This window comes from Falco cherrug, chromosome 5, assembly GCF_023634085.1.
Source record: "Falco cherrug isolate bFalChe1 chromosome 5, bFalChe1.pri, whole genome shotgun sequence".
Classification (NCBI taxonomy): Eukaryota; Metazoa; Chordata; class Aves; order Falconiformes; family Falconidae; genus Falco; species Falco cherrug.
This window is the reverse complement of record NC_073701.1, coordinates 2,621,542-2,641,338: the sequence shown is the minus strand read 5'-3', so window position 1 is coordinate 2,641,338 and position 19,797 is coordinate 2,621,542. Positions and strand designations below refer to the sequence as shown.

The following is a 19,797-nucleotide window of genomic DNA, read 5'->3' as shown; positions in this document are numbered from 1 at the left end:
TAGGCTGCCGGGGAACCTCTGCTCCGGCTGCTGCAGCACCTCCTGCCCTGACCTCGGGGTCTGCAGGGCTGCTGCTCTCACACCTCTCTCCAGCTGCAGTTGCTGTTGTGCCGTTGTTTCCCCCCCACCCGCCCTTCTTAAATATGCTATCCTAGAGGCACTACCTCTGTCGCTGATGGGCTTGCCCTTGGCCAGTGGCAGGTCCATCTTGGAGCCGGTTGGTGTTGGTTCCATCAGATATGGGGGAAGCTTCTAGCAGCTTCTCACAGAAGCCACCCTTGCAGTCCCCCTGCTACCAAACTCTTGCCATGCAAACCCAATACAGTGACTAGTATAGCAGAATTAGAATTCAGAAACATAAAAAGAAAAAAACCGCGTGATTGGATCCCAAGCTTCTTTCCTAATATTAAAACCAATGAACTACATGTAAAAGATGGAATGAGTAAAGGATTACATGATTCTCTCTTTGAAGAGTATCTGTAGATTAGCACTGAACATGAGTTTGGAAACTTAGGCCTTAGGGGTTCTTAAAGATCTATGTACAGAAGTATACCACTCACACTGATGTCTTTTTTCCTACAGAAAAATGCTAAGAAATAGTCAAAATGAGGAAGATGCACATTGTTGGCAAAGAGCATGGGGCATTAGGTTTCTCTGAAAGAAAACCCTTGCAGAATGTGGGGCCAGCTGGACACAAGAATGCCACTTACTGCACTGTCTTTGAGCAGCTGTTCTGTGGTCATACATATGTCGCCTTGCTCAGCTCCATTTGTCAAAGCTGACAAAACTGTATCTTGCAGAACATTATCCCATCAGGGAGAAGATTTGACATGACTGGTGAAGAGGCTGAGAGATGTAAATGCATGTTTTAAAGAGTTACAGAAAAATTGCAAAAGAGAGTAAGTTACAAGATGTTATATAAACATCTTGATTTTAGATGTTATATACATCTTCTGGTTGTATACATATTGATTTCTCTCTATTTAAACGCACAACCCAGTAAAATGTACTGCATCTAGAAGCATCACTTGCAGCAGTCCTGGCTGGCAGCAGGAACACTTTCTGTGACATCTTGCCACCAGGTGTTTATATAACACAAGATGTTTATATAGACCATCTTTTAGATATAAACAAGTCAAAAAAAAACACAAAAAACCCACCAACTACATTTCTCTGCATTTGCAGGTATCAGGGCACCAACCTGGACCACTTACAGCAATGCCTCTAGATACAACATGCTTTATCAGCTTACTGTGTTCTTTAATTAATTTAATAATAAGGTAAATCTCGCATCTTATACCGAAGACTACAGACCGTACCGATTGTTGTATCATGGTAGCACCTAGAGGCCGAGTGAAGAATAAAGCCCAGCGCTAAATGACACACAATGAAACGAGCCAACTTCGTGCACAGAACGTACATTTTCTTACCTCCCTCAACCGAGCCGTGAATAGGGCGGGAAGATCCCTCGATCCGCGTACTTTGCCGCTACCACCCCCCTTAGCAGCAGCACGTACCTCAGCTGCAGCCGCCGCCCTCAGGGGAGGAAGGCAGGGGCGAGGCACCGGCGCTCCCGCCCGAGGGCAGCGAGCCCTCCCCGGGGCCGAGCCCCCGTACCCCGGGCCGGGAGAGGCTCCGAGGGCCCCCGGCCCTTCCAGCACCGCCCCGGGCCCGCCGCCGCGCCAGGCGCCTCAGCGCCATGTTACCTCAGGGGGCACCGGCTGCAGGCCGGCGCCGCTCCCCCCGCCCAGCACGTCCCGGCCCCCGGGCTGGCTGCGGGGCCCAGGGGAGGGCGCAGCCCCGCCCCCCCCCCCAAGCACGTCCGGGCCCCCGGGCTGGCTGCGGCTCCCCGGGGGAGGCCGCGTTGTCCTGCGCCGGTACCTGCCGAGCCGGTGCCAGGGCTGCCGCTGCCGCGCAGGGAGAGGTCGAGGCCGGGCGGGGGGCTGAGCACAGCCCGGCAGCGAGCGGCAGCGCCGAGCGGGACAGCCTTCCCCGTCCCGCGGGAGGCGGCCCGGCCGCCCGAGCTGCCGCCGCGGAGCCCCGAGGCTGCGGCGGGGCCGTTAGGGGCGACGCCGCCATCTTCCCGCCGCGCCATTCAAAGGCAGCACCGCCCCGCGCGGCCGGCGCGGGCTGTGAGGGGAGCGAGCGGCCCGGCCCGCGCCCAGCTCCCGCCCTGCGCTAACGCCGCTTCGGCGCGTGGCTAATTACTGAAACGGGGGTTTGTGCTAAACTCCGGGTCAGTGTTCGATGAATTGCTGAAATCGCATTTAGTGCTGAGCTCTGGGTTAGCGTTCAACGGATTGCTGAACCCGAATTTAGTGCTGAACTCTGGTTTAACTCTATGTTGAACTTAAAAGTTTAGGTCAAGCGGCCCCTCTAGAGTCAAAAGCGACAAATGAAGGGACTTTAATTAATGGATTCAGCCTTGGGAAGGATGGGAGACAAAGAACAGATGGTGAACAGCATCCTGTTGTCAAAGAAGCACTCCTCTGTTATCAAAGAAAGAAGCCTTCAGGTGAGGAGAGTTCTGGCCGCAAGAGGAGACAAGCTGATAAGGTATTGCAATCCACAGAAAATTAGCTGAAGATAGAACAAAAACAATTGTGCCATGGGAGACCGCCAGCTCTGGCACACACAGCGCCCCCCCCCCCCCCCCTCCCCGGACAGCAGGCAAAACCCTGCCTGGGGAGCATGAGTTTGTGAAAAGCTGCAGTAGTGCTATCTATCAGGGTGCACACTAATTTCCATTTGAAACGAGAAACTTTTAACCAACCCTGTGCGTGAATGACAATGAACATGCAGTGTACTATGAATACGCAAACACTTTACTGTATATAATGTGTACCCTCAAGCTGCTTGGTGTGCATGTTGGGAGGAAACAGCCCCCATGTGCCCAGTGCTGCAATAAACCATTGCCAACTCCCTGAACTATCATTTGGAGAGTTTTCCTGGTTATGATTTTCAGTAACACCAGCAGTCCCAGTGGGAGCAGGGAAAGGGCCACCTCTGGGTGCTCGAGGCAGGGAAGATGTTCCTGCAAGAAACTGGGTACAACACCCCAGCATGCCCGAGCTACCAGGTCACGCTGCACGCCCACATCACTTCACACTCTTCTGCAATTATACACCAATCACAACTTTTAATTGCTTTTCTTTCCCAACACAGGAGTAGCTATCCACGCGCCACACTCACCTTTTGACAAAGCATTTGTTTGGAATAAAATGCTAAAACATTTGAACTTGTGAAACAGCCCCCCAAATCACAGGCTACCAGTTTTCTTTGTAAAAATACCTGGCTTTGTTTAAACGCCACTCAAGAGAGTATTCATGTTGTACAGGTGAAAGAGCGGTAATTAATGAAGCAAGGTAAGAAAGTCTGCTTCAACAAAACGAGCATGCCACAAGCACACAGGCTTACCTTGTGGAGCTGCTTCACCCTTGCAGGAAGCAGACTGATCAACAGGGAACAGCACAAAGGGGACACAGCCTTGCTTTCTAAGGGCTCAGCCAGCCAACACAACCTCTCCAGGTTCTAAGACTCGGCCTAGTTTTATCTCCCCCCAGTGACATGAGTATCAGAAGTTCTGTGAAAATTCTGAAATACCCAGAAAAACGCAAGTCTTTTGTCCATCACCTGGCAGAAGCGCTAAGAAGCACGACACAAAACAGTTAAGAGTTGAGGGGGGAAATTAAGGCTTTTCTAAGTTGCTTTTAATTTCAGCTTCAGAAAACATACTAATCATTCCAGAAATATTGACAACTAAGAGTGAACATTCAAAGTGACTCCAGTAGCATGAACATATGCAGCATTTCCTTCTGTCCACCTGTCTCTTTATTTTGGGTAACACACATGCACTCCACTCCCTCAGAAAATCTTTCTCTATGTGTTCTATAGATCTCTACAGGCTGAAGCTGACTTCGTGCGAAGCAGTGCCAGTGCTCATAATCTCAAACACATACACACACCCCTCTCTGAGGCACCCAAGACCCATGTCCCTCAGCCTTTCTTCTCACAGAATAGTTCATTGCCCCGAAACACTGGGAAAACAGCTGGTGGTAAAAAGGACTAGGGAGCCAGATGTGGAAGCAACAGCTTTCTTTCCAGTTGTCTTCCTTTGCAACAGCCTAAAGCTTCTGTATCCATCTTTATCCATATCTTCTGTACGGATCTGTCCCGCATAAGGAACTTCTGGCCCACAAAGATGAGTGTGTGCTCTCATTCCTGTCATTAAAACAATCTCTTAAGATTAAATGGAAGCAAAACCCTTTAAGAACACTGCTGTAATTCCAGACAATTATATTTGAATTAGTGTAAGGAATGGTCACCCGGAACAGTCAACAGAGTTAAATCCTCCTTAAACCAAGCAGCTCAAAGAGCTTACTTTGTTGTTAACACAAAGTTTACAAAACCAGATGCTAATAGCCCAAGTGCCAGAAAAGTACAACACATGGTTTTTCTAAAGGGATTATTTTAATGAATTGACACTTAGAGGATGTATCCACCTTGCTACCCCCTGCAGACCAAAGGTTAAATGCATTAAAGAGAGGCATACTTAAATCCTTTGACAGACTCTTCGCTGCAGAAAATTCCCACAGCAGACTAACCATTTCTTGCACTAGTACTAAAAAAATATTGAAGAAAATATTTCAAAGATTTCTACTTAGTAACAATATATAATTCTATTGCACCAGATAAAAAGATCCAAATAAAGCACTGTTGATATTTGAAACATTCACAGCATAGACATGTTTCACTTTATCATGTAGTTTTACAACTGCAGCACAAAATCTATTACTTCCCCATCACTTCACATCCAATGAAGTTCACGTACTCCATGTAGCTTTGAAAAAGCTATTTAAATATTAAAGGGGACTTTCCATTTTACTTTTTTTTTTTTAAGAGGAAAACACAAGTTTTACTAAGTGAAAATCTTAATCCATTAAAAATAGTTTACAAAATTTGAAGACTGATTTATTTTACCAAAATAGGAAAAAGGGCTAACTAGCTACCAATCGAAGAATTTGGTTCCGTAAGTATGTGCATAGCTGGTTCATCAAGTCTCTGTTCTGTCCTTCAACCCAGTGCATTTCTACTAATACATCATTTCCTTCTTTCTTCACATTCATTAAACACTTAAAGAGAAAACATCTACTAGTTTCTTTGGGACTTTGTTCTTTTTCAACTGTCAGATTGCCAGCTTCCTCTGAAGGGCAAGGTTCCTCCTTTGCATTACTGGAACCTTTGCCAAGTGATGTTTCTCCCTGCTTTGCTTCCGTCTCCTCCTTCACGTGCTCACTATGTTCTTCTTTGGTAGCAGATTCTTCCGGTAGCTCATCACCTGCGGTCAAATGAACATCCTCATCAGGTGCCGTAAACTCTGTTTCAGAATCTTGAGTCTTGGGGTTTTCACAGTCCAAATTGTTGCTCACACTCTTCTGGCTGGTTTTTTCCTCTTCCATTGCTTGCAGAACACCTTCAGAAGCTCGAGGAAGTTCCCGTAATTGCCTTACTCTCTCTCGTTTCTTTCTCCTCAGATGAATCCAGGAGTTTTCAATGGCAGTCACAAACAAGCTAACTTCATCTTTTCCACAGGGAACACGTTTATGCTGAACCTATTGCAGAAAACAGCAGAAGTTCATACTATCTTCTTACAGTTATGCTTTCAAGTAGGACGTTGTTTTAACATAAAATACTGTACCTTCAGATCAGTTAGAATCTTCTCTACCCAGGCTCTAACCACAGCGATAGCTTCTACAGCATCCCAGCCCATAGCTGCAGCTTTGGCGGCTAACTCTTTGACTGTAGAAGCCAAGACCATAAATGTAATTGGTTTCCGGGGTTTTTCTAGTTTTCTTCTTTTAGAGGGGGGTGACTAGAAGAAAGAAAAAAAAAAAAACCACATTACAAAGCTATGCAGTAGTAGTGAGATGACTTTTGTGCTCAGGAGACATGGGGGTTAAGACTATAATGTAAGCCACTAAACAGTTTTAGACATGGCCCATGTTTCACTTCACTCCAAAGTTTTAGATGAAAAATGGCTAACAAATCATGCACTTTATGCTAGCCTGATGGACAGAGGGATGTTAATGTTCAGATGTTAGGCAAAAAGCTTCATTGGTTCCTTCAGACTATTGGTGCTCTGAAATGAGGAAGTGAAGCTGTAGAGGTCAAATGCTAATATCCATGTTTTGATCCAATTTCACTGAAGGTTTACTTGCATGTTCTATAAGGTTGGTTACTGTCTATACCTATCTTCAAGTATGTGTACATCTGGATCCAAAAAAGCAGTTGGCTCACATTAAGGTGAACAAGCTCCACTTACACTCACTTAGGCCAGTCTGAGCTAGATATGTTCATACTTATCTTGTAACAGAATCTATATGGTAAATTAAAACCAAGTTCTCAGAAGGAAGCTTAAAGTTCAAATCTAGCCCCAAATTTAGCATTTTTAATATTACTGAATTACTATTTGAAGTATGTTACAGATGACCCTTACTTTCACTGAAGCCCACAGAAAATTCCTACAGACTACTTCTTTCTTCCCTAAATGTAGGTCATTCATGAATCTCACGTAACAACTGCAAACAGACTGGCAGCCAGTTAAGAAATCCCACTGTCCACACAGCCCAGCACATGCAGCGCCCCAGTCTGAAGAACAGTTTGTTTCACAGTAGTTATAGCTCATTAGGCCACCCTCGCATAAGAGGCACAGACAACCACAAGCAAACCAGAATTAAACTACTCACAGGTACTTGTACATCATCATAGAAACTCCATGCCAGCGCCCATCTCATGGTGCGTCCTTGACAGAACTCAGTATGAGTAACTTTAGGAACCTATGCAAAGAAGCCATACAAAACTTCATTCCATATTAATAAACAACATTGTTTTACAGCACACATTCTCAAATTTTAAAAAGGTACAGTTAGCACAAGAGTTATTGTCTCATGACAGAAATGGAGCTTCATTCTAACATGGCTCATCAACGTCAGGTCCACTTGGAGCTGGTCAGTGCCAAGCCTGGTACCAGTGCCCAGGATTTCCCATCTCTGTTCTGCCATGTCTGTGCCCTTTCAGAGCTTCCAGTTCAGAACACACAACACAACCCCTTTTTTGTGCCACAATCCAGCACACATTGGCACTCTGATTGTCAAAAAGCACATCCTTTCTCTTTGCTCAGAACCTGCTCCTGTTCCATGTTTGAATACTGAACCCATTGCTGTAGCAAAGGAACACAGAACAAAGACAAAAAAAGTTGGGAAACCAAACCGCTCACCTGTCTGCAGGTGGCAGAAATGTGCCCAGAAACACTTCTCTAGATTTGTCCAAAAAAATAAAGTTTGAACTTACACCGCCTTTAAATCTAAAACTCAGGTGTTAAGTGTTATCTAGTTCTTCCCCACACAGATGCCGTAAGGCATTTACACATGGTATGGATAATGTGCTAAATACTAGCAAGGATAAATTTCAACCATCCCACTCCACTCTCAATTATCACCAGCTCCAGAACATAAGCTCCAGGTCTGCACAGAAGGGAGCAGGGGGGAGGGGGGAATAACACGGACGACAGACAGAAATCTGCTACTTCTGAAAAATGCCTTCAAAAACAGAGAAGAAAAGGTGTATCTATCCTAGAACTTTCCTCACCTTTCGATTCCTAATTCTACCAAAATTTCCAATAAATACAGCAAATGTCAAGACAGTCTGGAGAACAAGTGGACTTTCAAGAACATCTATGCTGCATCCTAACCTGAACCACAACATAGCATGTGCTTGGTTACAATGAACATATTCCCAGCTTTGATACAACAAAGATTACAAACCTGAACAAAATGAAATTGATAATTTCAAGAAAAATACAATAGGAAACCTCAACTTTTCTATGCAAGGTTCACAAGGATTTCTCTTGCTTTACTAAGCCTAATGTGCAACAGTTCAAGGATAGGGAAGTTAGATACTTGAAATTCTGTGCCTAGCTCAGCATCTGCTTTTGGCATTGTGTTTACGGATTCTCTATAGCCTGTACTTCGTATTTCTGGGAATTGATTTCACCATGCACTCTTTCCTTCCACTCTCCACCATGTATAAGGGCAGATCTCACAATCTTTTTCTTTGCATGGAAATGGAGAGGGTTATACTTGCTCCAGAAAGTCCTTTGCACAGCCTTCTTGCATGAGAATAGTAGCATAAGGTTCAATTTTACTTGGTGCCAGAATTGAACACAAACAAAACAATGCTGCCACTTAAATAATGCGACAATTTCTTTCACCAAACAAATTGCTAGATTTCATTAGCTCAGAGAAAAGAGCTGGATTTTTTTGATTTTTTTTTTTTTTAACAACAGCCCTGTTAAGGCTATTTTAAAGCAAAAACCCTGTATGTTCTAGAATGGACAAAGACATGCTTCTACACACCATAAAGACCAACATAGGGAAACAGTATGTGCTACTTATCTATCAGCTTTGAATCTACAGTAATTAAATCTCAACTGCTTTGACAGCCTCCCTAACAAGGGATTTCAGTTTCTTCTTGCGAACAAAAACTCAGTAAAATAATTCAGTAACAATCACCCACATGCATCGGAACATAGTATATATTGCATGGAACATACACAGGATATACACGGACTATCTACAAACTCACCCCCTGGATTCGAAGCTCCTCTTTCAATGGTGCCAAACTGCATTTCTTCCCCAACATGCAACTGTACCATCTGCAAAGAACACATTAACAAAGTGTTTTACAAATACAAATCAATGGAAAATGGCCACTACCAGAAAGAACTACTTGGATCAGAAACCTGCAAGAACAAGAGATTTAAAAACCAAACAACAACAACAACAATCATGCTTTTAAACAGAGTGACTAGAACATAGTACAACATAAATCAGAACAGAAGGCCCAAAAACAGACTGGACAGGTGAATCTTCTTGAGTTTTTAGGAAATACATTGACTATTATTGAAACAGCACCTAAAAAAACAAGAATCTTGTTTCAAAGAGTGACTTCAGTTATGTGACAGATGTTACCCCTTACGATAATTCGTTTTCATTTCTCCACTTTCTTTGGAGAATGAATCAGAATAAAAAGGAATATTCAAAAGGAATATTCAACTACTGACAAGTATTTGTCCCTCAGAGGCACTGACTATGACTTCTGATCATTTGTAACTTGTTATCCAGGTTTCCATCACCGAACCCATATTTCATGAGAAAACAAACAGAGGAAAAAACAGAAAGAAATTTATTTTCCCACTTCTGGTGAAGCCTACCCTCCCACGCAGCTCTGTATCTTCAATTCCTCCAAACATTACACCTCTGTTCTTTATCTAAATTCCTACTCAATCTCCACAACCTCCTCTTCCATATTTATTTGATAACTGGATCCAAAAAGCTTATTTGTAAATATAATGTACTGAAGCATGAAAATTAGAGTTCCCAGTTATCAAGGCACACTTTCCTCAAGAGTATGCATCTAAACTGAAGGCAAGCACTTTAAATAACTTGCATATACAAACTATATATACTGTGTAAAAGAAAAATCAGTGGTATTAAGGGACAATTATTTAAATTTATTTCCTGCATAATGCAATACAGAATTTCATGCAGCGATACTTAAATGAAACCCCCAAAATTCTGACAAAACTAAACCACACATCTTTCCCAAAATTACAAAATACTGAACCTGCGACTTCTAGCTGAAGTGGGGATGAAGGTAAATAAGATCACCTCCTGGCCCAAGGGAGTCTCTATCTACTAACAGTTCATTCATCATGCCCTTTGGTAGTGTTGCCAAACCCTACCTCTAACAAAATGGGCAGCAGTATTTTAATTAAACTGTTCTCTGTAACAGATTCTCCAAGCTAGTTTATTCAAGAACATGAACCGAATTGTTCCTACCCCTCAAACACACAGAGCTTATTTTTCCCCAAGTATGACACACAGTTAGCACGTGGGTATGTTCTATGCCTTCAGCTATCAATGTATCAAATGAAGAGATACCCTCCTCTTTCCCAGGCGAGTAATACAGGCATGATGCATTCCTCATAATTCCACACCACCTTTTCAAGGCAGACTTCTTGCCTTCAAAGTAACATCAGTCAGTTCTCTACTACCTTGCCACTCCTTTCAAGGCTGTCAAACAGCAACTTACCCAAAGCAAGTTTCCCCTGGATCTACACATGCCATGCAGAACCAGAAACCATGCTGGTTGCTATTGCATTTCCAGAAGTCATCACAGATGCATCCCCTGCCCCCACCTTATAGAACCAATTAAGTCCTCAACTGTATACATGTGCAAAATTATCAGATCATAGTATTTTACATAGTACACCACATGGTTCTGTGCAAAACTACACTGGCGGAATAAAACCACTATCAAAAAGAAGGTGTACAAAGGATAAAAACATCCAGCTGTTAAGTAGAAGAACCTTTAAAATATATACATACATATACCATCTTCCTGACTTGCCTCCCCTGACCCACTGCATCCCTGACAAAATTCAGAACAACAGTTTCAGCTTCTATTTAGTTTTTAAAAATCACTAAATTTTAGGCACAAATAATAGCATACACAGCTAAAAGCTTGTCTACATCAAGTAGCCTAAAATAACATTTTACCTACAAACTATGACAGGAACACCAGTGATTTTCCAGTGTCCTCAATGGCACAAACAAGACTTCTAAAAAGTCTCGAAAGTTTAATTCTTCTGCCTTGTTAACTAGTTCTGAACATCAAAACCTCTATTTTATCACTCTGCCATACTATCTAACCCCTTTTTATATTTTCTAAGACTTGGAGTGTGACAAAGAAAGGAAGGACATTAAAAAAAAACCACACAACAAAAAAAATCACCAAGTTTCAAGGTTTGCAGAATTGCTACCTCTGCAAACCTTCTCAATACATTTCAATTCAAAGCACTACAAGATCGAAGCACTTCTAAGAGATGCAAATGCAGCTTTGCTTTGCCCTGTTTTTTCCAAAAACGGAATATATTCTTAATTTTTTCAGGCCTATTACTTGAAAACAAATGTTCTAAAGAAAAATTTCAGTATTAGACAGGTGAAGATGAGGTTCAAATGCAATGCTGTGTCTAGAAGGGTCTAAACAAAACAAAAGCAAAACACTTCTTGTATGTTCCAAAAGCAGGCTGCATTTCCTTTGTTTAGGGCACCGATGAAGCTGTGGTAATACATGCGTAAAATTTTGGCAGCTATACTTCAGAAGCATATTTTTTAAAAGGAATCTCCCAGAAGAGCTAGAGGAATGATGTATAGCATTGGGGGAACAAAAGTCTGGCAGTCAGAAAGCTGAAGGTGTGCCATCTGTTTACCTTGTTCAAAAGAAGGTCTCACTATGGTTTTTATTGCAGCTTATGTTCAGCCAAGACAGCATTCAGTACAACAGTGCCCTTTAGCAGGCAAAGCTGCAAGTTACCAAAATTCAGCCAGGAAGAGCTAGAAACTTTTAGGCAATGAACAGGTAACTGGCCAATGTCATAAGCCCTCCCCCATCCCCTAAGCCCTTCAGAAGCAACCCTGATTGCCTTTAGCAAGTATGTGTGCTAATCTAGCTGCAAGCTACAAGTGTCACTCGCACAGGCTATTTTTGCCTTCTGCCTTTAAACACCTCAAACAACGAGTTGTAATTGTTTGATGCTAAGGGACAACTAATTTTACATAAACTGAGACTAATTAGTTACTGATGTGTATGTATCATTAAACAAACCAGACACCACTGGACTACAGCTGCATTCCTTACTTAAAATATTATTTTCACATAATTTCTGCTGAAGAAGCAGATAAAAGGTGGGTTGTTTTTTTAAACTGGAACAAAGCACTTACCGTAACCTCTTTTTAAGTTGTAGACTATCATGAATAATTCTTTTGACAAATTCAAGTTCTCCCCCCTCTGCCATGATTTCTGTGATCCCTCCTGTATTTACAGAACTTGGAGGGGGACGCCGTGGATTTCGAGAATTTACTCCCTGGATAAAAAAGAACATTTGAGATGAACATTTAATGAAATGTTAGGCTGCTTTGTATGCTGCTTCCTGCCTCAATCTTTAGTGGGTAGCAAGCGTCATCACCTTGTCATCCTACCCCCATCAGAACAAAGATACACTCAAAATGAGCATAACTGAGTGAATCCCTCAGACCTAGGTAAATGACTTATCACACATCAGTATCCTGGTAATACGAAATATGTGGTTTAAATACATGTAGACATGCTGGTTTCATGCATCTACACAATTACAATCTGTAGTGTTTCATTTCAACACTTAAATCTACCGCCCTGTATTACAGAGTTAAGTTTCTGATTTATATTAAGTATTCAGGGGGTATTGCAAGAACTGTTCTGAGCCATATGGTATTCCTAAATCACTATGGAAATGAAAAATACAGACAGGCATGATGCCAGAAACTAATTCCTCTGCACCACTGTTATGCAATGGGCACTTGATTTCAGATATACTAGCTGTCTACTTTCCAAAGTAATTCTCTAAGACAGCAAGAAGTTATGAAAAAAATCTAGAGGTCATCCTCCACTTCAGGAAGGGTAACAGTTAAGTTTTTCAGAACTCCTTTGGGGCTGGAGACAGAGAAGGTTTAAATGCTATTTCATCCCAATTTGGGATTTTCCACACGTTTCCCAAGGGAGGAGGTTAAATTGTGGCTACCCTCCCACTCACTGAAGGCTGAAGTAGACAGAACACAGTTTGTTGGCTTACTTTCGCTTCTAATTGGTTGGCAAAAAAGGGGGGGTTGCACATGCAGAAATCATAAACAATCTCAGATTCTTCTTTCAGCGCATCCATTAGAAGTGTCTTCTGTGGTACCTTAACCACTAAGAGAGAACAGGAATTTGGTTAGCAAGGAACTTCACACTGCGGATGGCATGCCATTTACCTTTCAGTGTTTCTTGAAACAATACATTGTATAAAATCTGTACTTTCTAAACAGTACTTTCTACCAAAAGAATGTAAGTTATCAGTATACAAATTAAGACTTTGGGTTAAAGATTAGCATTATCTTTTACATTTATACACAGTAGTAGCATTACATAAGCCAGTTTAAAACAATAGGAAATACCTGAGCTATACTGAGTTCTCTGATGCAACTACAAATACACTTCAAGCACTTCCAAATATTAACAGAAGTGTCAGTTAATCACTCCACAGGCTCCTCAGAGATAAAGAAACACCAGTCTCTTTTTTTTTTTTTTTTTTTTAGATTTGGAATTCTAGAATGGTACTTAAGAAAACGTAGTTTGTTTTTTCCAGAGTGTAAAGCTAAGAAAAACAAAGACTAAGATAAAACTATCTTCACTGAAGTTACACAGCAACAAGATTAGCTTTACACCTAATCTTAAAATAAAATAGAATTACTATGTTAGCAGTACTATGCATCCTGCACAGGAACTGCAGTCTTACACGATTTAAGAGAATCACAACAAAAGAAAAAGACTAGAGTTCCTTTAGAACAAAATTTCTGCTTACTAGGGTCCACCAACTTATTATTACCCATCACAAGGATCAAGGCAAACATCCCAGGTAGATCTCCACTGTCTTTCCCCAAAGGCTACATAATTCCCTTGGAAACCGTGGTAAAGTCCTGTCACAAATCTGAAGGCTACAGGAACCCCAGCCCAAGGAGCAGAAATTCAAATATGGGTGTATAAAGATTATCACAAGAAGGACTTCTTGCAGACTTTACCAGTCCTGCAAATCACAGGTAATGCACACAGAACAAAGATATTTAGCATGGAGGCAGAAGGCATGCCTCTCTTCCTAAGAGTAACTATTACAATCATCATCCTAAGAAAACAAAACTGTTCGGGTAGCAGGCAATTAAAAGTCCAGGTTATATACAGCAAGAAGAACACCCAGAACACCCACTAACTTCAAAGCTGCAGTTCTGTAAGTCACAAGTATTTTACAGTACAGAATTTCATACTCAAGAGATGAATATATTTAAAACCTATGAGAATAGAAGGATAGTTAATTTTAAAAATATATAAACACATTGCTCCCTGTTTTACAATCTTAATTTTCTGAATTGAACATTTACCATTTCTTCCATTAAGTTGCTCACATTTAAAATTGTTGACATTAAAGTGTGGTGCTTTCTTATCTCTGTATATATCTGCTCCCCTGCTTCCCTTATAACATTAAAAAATGGTATACTAATAAAATTAGTAATTACTAAATAAAAATTATTAATTACAATTATACATTACAATCAGAGCCAAAAGTTCTTCAGCCAGGCACTACATCAGCTGGACTGACAGTTTTCAGGTCACACTCTTTCAGGAAATCACTGCACGTCTCCAGAAGTTTCTCAGTGCATACTTTTGGCACTGAGGTGTAACAGCAGTTGCTGCTGTACACAGATGAGACATTTACTTATATAAACACTCTGAAATATCCAGCCCACAGTTATTAAGAGTATTTCACTGCCATTCTTGTTAGCAATACCCCTTTTCAATTTGGGGGTGCGGTGGGGGGAAGGGGAACCACAGAATTAGTTTTTATAGTAGAGACAGCAGACAACAGGGCTAAGATGAACAGAACTCTGTAAAAATATTATGTTAATCTGAGAAGTAACTCATGGTCTGCTGAACACACTTTCTAAAATTACTGTAAAGTTACTTAGAAGATGACATCAAAGAATACCACATTGCACCTACACAGCTAGCTTAATTGACATAGCTTTTATTGACAGTATGTAATTTTATTTGGAAATAAGAGAGCAAATCAACAGAAAGCAAACAACATAATAATCATGTTGCAGAGCAAGCCTACATTACCTTGCAAGCAGTTTAAAAATTTCCAGAGTCCAAGTTGTTGAAAATCTCTTAACTTCAAATTACATACAGGGTACTGATATTGTGGGGGTTTAATATTTTTTTTTTTTAAATACCAGCAGACAAATCCTGGCCATTATCCCATTCCAGTAAAATAGATACATAACTCTGAACACCACATAATATTTTTTTTAGCATTTACAATCAGTTCCCAAGTTTATCAGTTTCTGTTTTGCATGTACAGGAGAGTCCCTTTGGAAGAAAGTTACTGCAAGCAATATTTCACAGTCAGCCAAAAAACATTATTTTTTTCCCTCTGGGAAAACAGAAGCTACGATGCAATTAGTAAATCATCACTGCATTACTGCTGGTTCTAGTACCACTGAATTATATTTTTTCAATTGAAGTTAGAAGAACAAGGGCTATATTCCAACCTGATCTCCAAATGAAGCTATTTGGCAAAAATTTCAAGACAGACTCCTAGACCACGACAAAAATCATGGTGGTTTTCTTGGTTATTTTTTTTTTTTGAAAACAGAGGTACAGAAAGATCTGTAATCTGACTCCAAAATGCCTTGCTAAACAAGTTATTAGCTACACTAGTATACTCCGCTCTAGCTAAACAATTCAGGCCCAGGAGTTAAAAAGTGGCAGGGAGGATCATTCAGAGGCAGCATCTGGCTAGGGTTACCACCAGTGGTACTCCCTTGGCCCATGGCTCTACCCACCAGCAATCTGTCATTTACTCCAGCTTATGCCCTTTGGCACTACATGATGCATTTTTCTTTCCCACAGCTTTTCCCAGTATAGTGAAACACCATCACACCACTAAAAATGCAGCAGTAACAGAAAACTGTCATTGCTCTCCACATCAAGTTACAGATCTTCAAAAGACTGACATGGAGGACAGACCAAGACGACGATGACATACTCCCAACATACTTTGGATACTTCAAAAATCCAGCAGAAGTTTTTATTTCAGAGCTGAATAACAGACCTGGCTTTTTAGTATAACAAGTTCCTACAGAAAATTTTCCAAGCTCAGCAGACCAAGCCTGGCATACTGCTACCAGCAGCACAGGCGGTGTTAGGACCTCATTCAGGAACGAGAAGGACGGACCCTGTACAAGATCCATATATGTGCCGCGTCATGTAAATCATCTGAGGGGAGCGTTCCAGGTCTCCTAGCAGCAGAAACAGCACAACTACTTAAGAAATACTTCAGTAACAAAGAGGAGAGGGGGAGAGAGAGAGACGCTCCAGGGTGAAGTTTAACTTTCAGATTTTTGTAAGGAAGAACAGTTCTCTATCCATCCATCCCATTCTAGACAAGCTTCTGACTTAAGCATGCATGGGCCTTCGCAAACATTCTGCTCCAGTAAAAACAACTGAGCACGTATTTGGCAGGAATACAGATCCCGATACATCACCGAACGCGGCAATAAATACATCACAACATTTGTATGCTACTAAATACCTTATCACATCATACCTTTTATAAGATCAGACAAATTATTCTGTTCCACATTCTTCTTGGCATAATTGAAGCACATATCATCAACTTCTGTTGCAAGAAAATACCAGCCATTCAAAGTTGCTCCAAGTAATGGGTATATGCAAGATGCCCCTGTCCCTGAAAAAGTGAAAAGCAAAACAAGATTCTGGTATTATACACAGTGTAGCTACTAAATATGTACTTTTTACAACAAAGAATTAATTTCAAGAAAGTGTTGATTGCTGATCATCTACAGCTCAGTTCTTTATTGAATGCTATTTTCTTAATTGCAGACCATTGTCAAATATGCACTTTTAATAAAATAAATAATTTAACAATCTGGAATAAGTTTTCTACTGTCAACTTTTTGTATTTTTCTGTATGACAGTGATTAATTTACATAGTGAAAGCCAAATATGTTCCGGTTTTACTGAAAAAAAAAAAATACCCTATCACAAATACATTTTTCTATTATCTACAACATATACTTTACTTTGAGGCATATAGCAACCAGAAAAAAAAAAAAAAAATCTGTTCCATCAGACTGTCTCTCCCTAATGCCCAAAATGATCAAACAGAGGTACCAATTAAGATATCTAAAAAGGTAGACAGACAGATAAAAACTTGGTAACAAAGAGAAAGATATGGTAGCACAAAATAATTCCTTCTCATAATTATGGCATATCTAGGTGATCGAATTAATGATGATGGTCAAATTTAGGATTAGAGGAAATGTATACTAGAAAAAGGAAAGATATCTCACCACCACAAAACTTGAGTTCAGAGATGTATCAAGAGACTATACTGTTATACCAACTTACTGAAACACAAATAACAATGTGTCAGTACATAAAAGCATGCAGTTATTTCTTGTACTCCTGTAAAGGTCACTGCAAACTCAAACTTAAGATTTTGCCGCATTTAGAGTAGCTAAAGGATCTGTCTCATAGAAATTGTTTCCAAAAATGAAAGCTAATATCGAATACATAGAAGCTGGTAACAAGTTTAAGCTACAAAAGGAAAGCAGCTGTGCAGGCACTACCTGATGATACAAGCTTTGTGTCCATCATGCATCCAGCTGAAAATACAGGCCTATAGATTTCTGGAGATCAAAAATTCCATTAAAGAAAAAAAAAGTCATGCTAGCAATCCCTAAGAAAACAGTAATGTAAAAACTGGCACAGTAACTGAGATTACCGAACCCAGTCTTTGAGGAAGTCAGTAACTTGACTGAGTTGAAGTTACTTACATTAAAAAATGTCACACATTAAAACCTAAGTTAGAAAGGAAATTCCAGCTTCTTTCAATTTCATTATGAGTTTACCTCAGCACAAAAAACAATCTTCAAAACAAGTCTTTGAAATCATAAAGGAAGATTCTATTGACAAAAATAAAAGATGTAAACTAAATTCAAACATACTATTGCAGGTGCCTTTTAAATAATTCATATAGAATCACCAAAAAATTAGAATCCAAATGCCGGTTTTATTATCCATACGTAGAAGGAAGAAACTATATTCTACAAAGCCTACCTTTTTGTTAATTTCAAATGAAAGCCAAATCATTGTATCAGCATACATCTTATAAATTCACACCTCTACTGAGTAATGTTTACATTAATGTGCTGCATAATCCAGATATTGCCCAGATATTATCCAATAATCCAGATACTGAAACTGAACAAACTGCACTGGACGATATCATCCATCTGCAGATGCTTAGTCCAGTTTTAAAAATACTTTGTTTTCAAAAACAGAAAGCAAGTCTTTGGTCATCTGCAACCAAAATACAACTTTGCTAATATTTGTCCTGGTTTCTAATTAAGCCTCCTTTATCATCTAGGTCATGAAAACAGCTGCATAGAAAAAGAAACAACCAAAGTTTAAAAAAGACTGCTCATTCATCTATCAAATATGCCTGAAGCAACAGAAAAGATCTTATTCAAAAGAAAGCTAGAAAATATTGCTATGTAACTCACAAACCTCTCTTGCGCAGACATCGAAAAGCAAAATTAACAGATTGCCAACACAACATAATTACTAGTTAGAAGACTGAGAAGAAACAACATAATTTTTATTTTAAACTCCTCTAGAATGACATCTTTGCCTCTGTTATTAGTGGCATGACTTTTGTGTATCACACAAAGCTACACTCAAGAGAGGCCAAGGCCACGGCCACAAAATGCCACAGAATTGCCAGCTGTGGCCATGCCTCTGTGTGTGCAGAGAGCTCCCACCACCAAGAAGCCAAATGAAATACCCCTGCAGTCAGGCTGCCCGTCCCACCACAGAGCGCACAGCTCAGATTATTTTTTTTTACTTCTCAAACTTCCCGTTTTACTATAGATGCGTTATGATTTTATCAGCTGGTCTCACTGACGTTAAATAACAAATCAAACGTTCTGGTTTTCCAAGTACCGATGTCGATGCCTCGCCTGAGGACTTGCTTGCCAGCATCCTGGTGCCCGATGAGATCCTCCACCCAGTGGATGTAGTTCAGCCTCAGGGGAACGGTGGGAATCAGCCTCTCCACCGGGATGTCAATCGCCAGGCCGAAATCCTCCTTCAGCAGGGTGCACGTCAGGGCTCTCACCGCCTCAGGGTCCTTGAAATTCAGGCTGCAAAGAGACCAGCAGCGGTTACGGCCACCGGCGCTCCCACCCGCCACAGCCCTAGGGCGGACACGGGCCAGGCGCTCGGCAGGCGGCGGGAGCCGCCCCACAGCCCCCGGGCGCGGCCTGGCCCGGCCGGGCCTAGCCCGGCCCTCCCTCCGCGCCGGCCCTACCTCACCCTGCCGGTGAGGGTGGTCTGTACGTGCTGCTGGAACTCGGGGTACTTGGCGGCCAAGTAGGCGAAGTCAGGCGGCTTGTCCTTGTAGCGGTTGCGCGCGTGCATGGACTTGTTAAGGGCCATGGCGCCCCGCGCTGCCCACGGGCGCTGCCCGCCGCCCCCCTCCCCCCTCCCCGCTCCCGGCGCGCACCGCGGCGCCTCGGGCCGTACCAAGCCGCAATGGGGGAAGGGGGGCACGGGCGAGGCGCCGGCCCGGCCCCGCCCCGCCTAAACCATCGCCCACCGCCGTGACAGGGGGGCGGCGCGTCAGGGCAGCGTGAGGGAATCGGCCCGGTAGAGGCGCGGCCGGCGTATTTTATAACCTACAGGTTTTATATACGGGCATCTTGGCTTCAGAGTTAGATAGTCAGTGAGTAATAAAGATAAAAATACAAAATCCCTCTGAAAGGCTTCGTTTCCCCCGCCTGGCTGCCCCAGGCCCAGGCCCCTTCCTCACCCTGAGGGATCCCAAATCCCCTCGAAACGCCTCATAAACGTGAGGTTCTATAAAACTGTTGCATGAAAGCACCGACAGCTGCAGCTTGTGGCCTGCCTTGCACTCCGAGCTTTAAAATACCTGGATTTTAAAAGCTGGTTTACACGGTTTGATGTGGGGAGTTCAAAACAACAACAACAAAAAAAAAGGCTGAGCTATCATACCCGAAGATT

At 41.8% G+C, this 19,797-nt stretch overlaps 2 protein-coding genes across 4 annotated transcripts in view; both read right to left on the bottom strand.

Moving 5' to 3' along the window:
- POLQ (DNA polymerase theta) overlaps nucleotides 1-2,106 on the bottom strand; it is a 57,920-nt gene extending 55,814 nt beyond the window's left edge. For 2 of the 3 annotated variants that reach the window (XM_055710990.1, XM_055710993.1), the window contains exon 1: nucleotides 1,882-2,106. In XM_055710990.1, the coding sequence (XP_055566965.1) occupies nucleotides 1,882-2,095 (214 nt within the window). In that variant the 5' untranslated portion in view covers nucleotides 2,096-2,106. Of the gene's footprint in view, nucleotides 1-710; nucleotides 847-1,881 lie in introns of all 3 variants that reach the window. The other variant, XM_055710991.1, reaches the window with a different exon arrangement.
- Nucleotides 2,107-3,688: 1,582 nt separating this feature from the next.
- METTL16 (methyltransferase 16, N6-methyladenosine) lies at nucleotides 3,689-19,273 on the bottom strand. Its single transcript, XM_055712020.1, has 9 exons — nucleotides 19,085-19,273; nucleotides 18,718-18,917; nucleotides 16,298-16,438; nucleotides 12,731-12,846; nucleotides 11,844-11,986; nucleotides 8,644-8,713; nucleotides 6,747-6,836; nucleotides 5,699-5,872; nucleotides 3,689-5,612 (listed from the first exon to the last, which is right to left on the bottom strand). Exons 1-9 carry the CDS (start codon nucleotides 19,210-19,212, stop codon nucleotides 4,998-5,000), a joined length of 1,677 nt encoding a protein of 558 aa, XP_055567995.1. The 5' UTR covers nucleotides 19,213-19,273; the 3' UTR covers nucleotides 3,689-4,997.
- Between the last annotated feature and the right edge of the window lie 524 nt (nucleotides 19,274-19,797).

Coding starts and splice junctions, on each gene's coding strand:
- METTL16 (XM_055712020.1), bottom strand. CDS start 19,212: ATGGCCCTTAACAAGTCCATGCACGCGCGCAACCGCTACAAGGACAAG. Junction 16,439..18,717: donor CAGGCGAGGCATCGACATCG/GTACTTGGAAAA, acceptor TCACTTTTTCAG/GGACAGGGGCATCTTGCATA. Junction 5,613..5,698: donor AGATTCTAACTGATCTGAAG/GTACAGTATTTT, acceptor TTTCTGCAATAG/GTTCAGCATAAACGTGTTCC.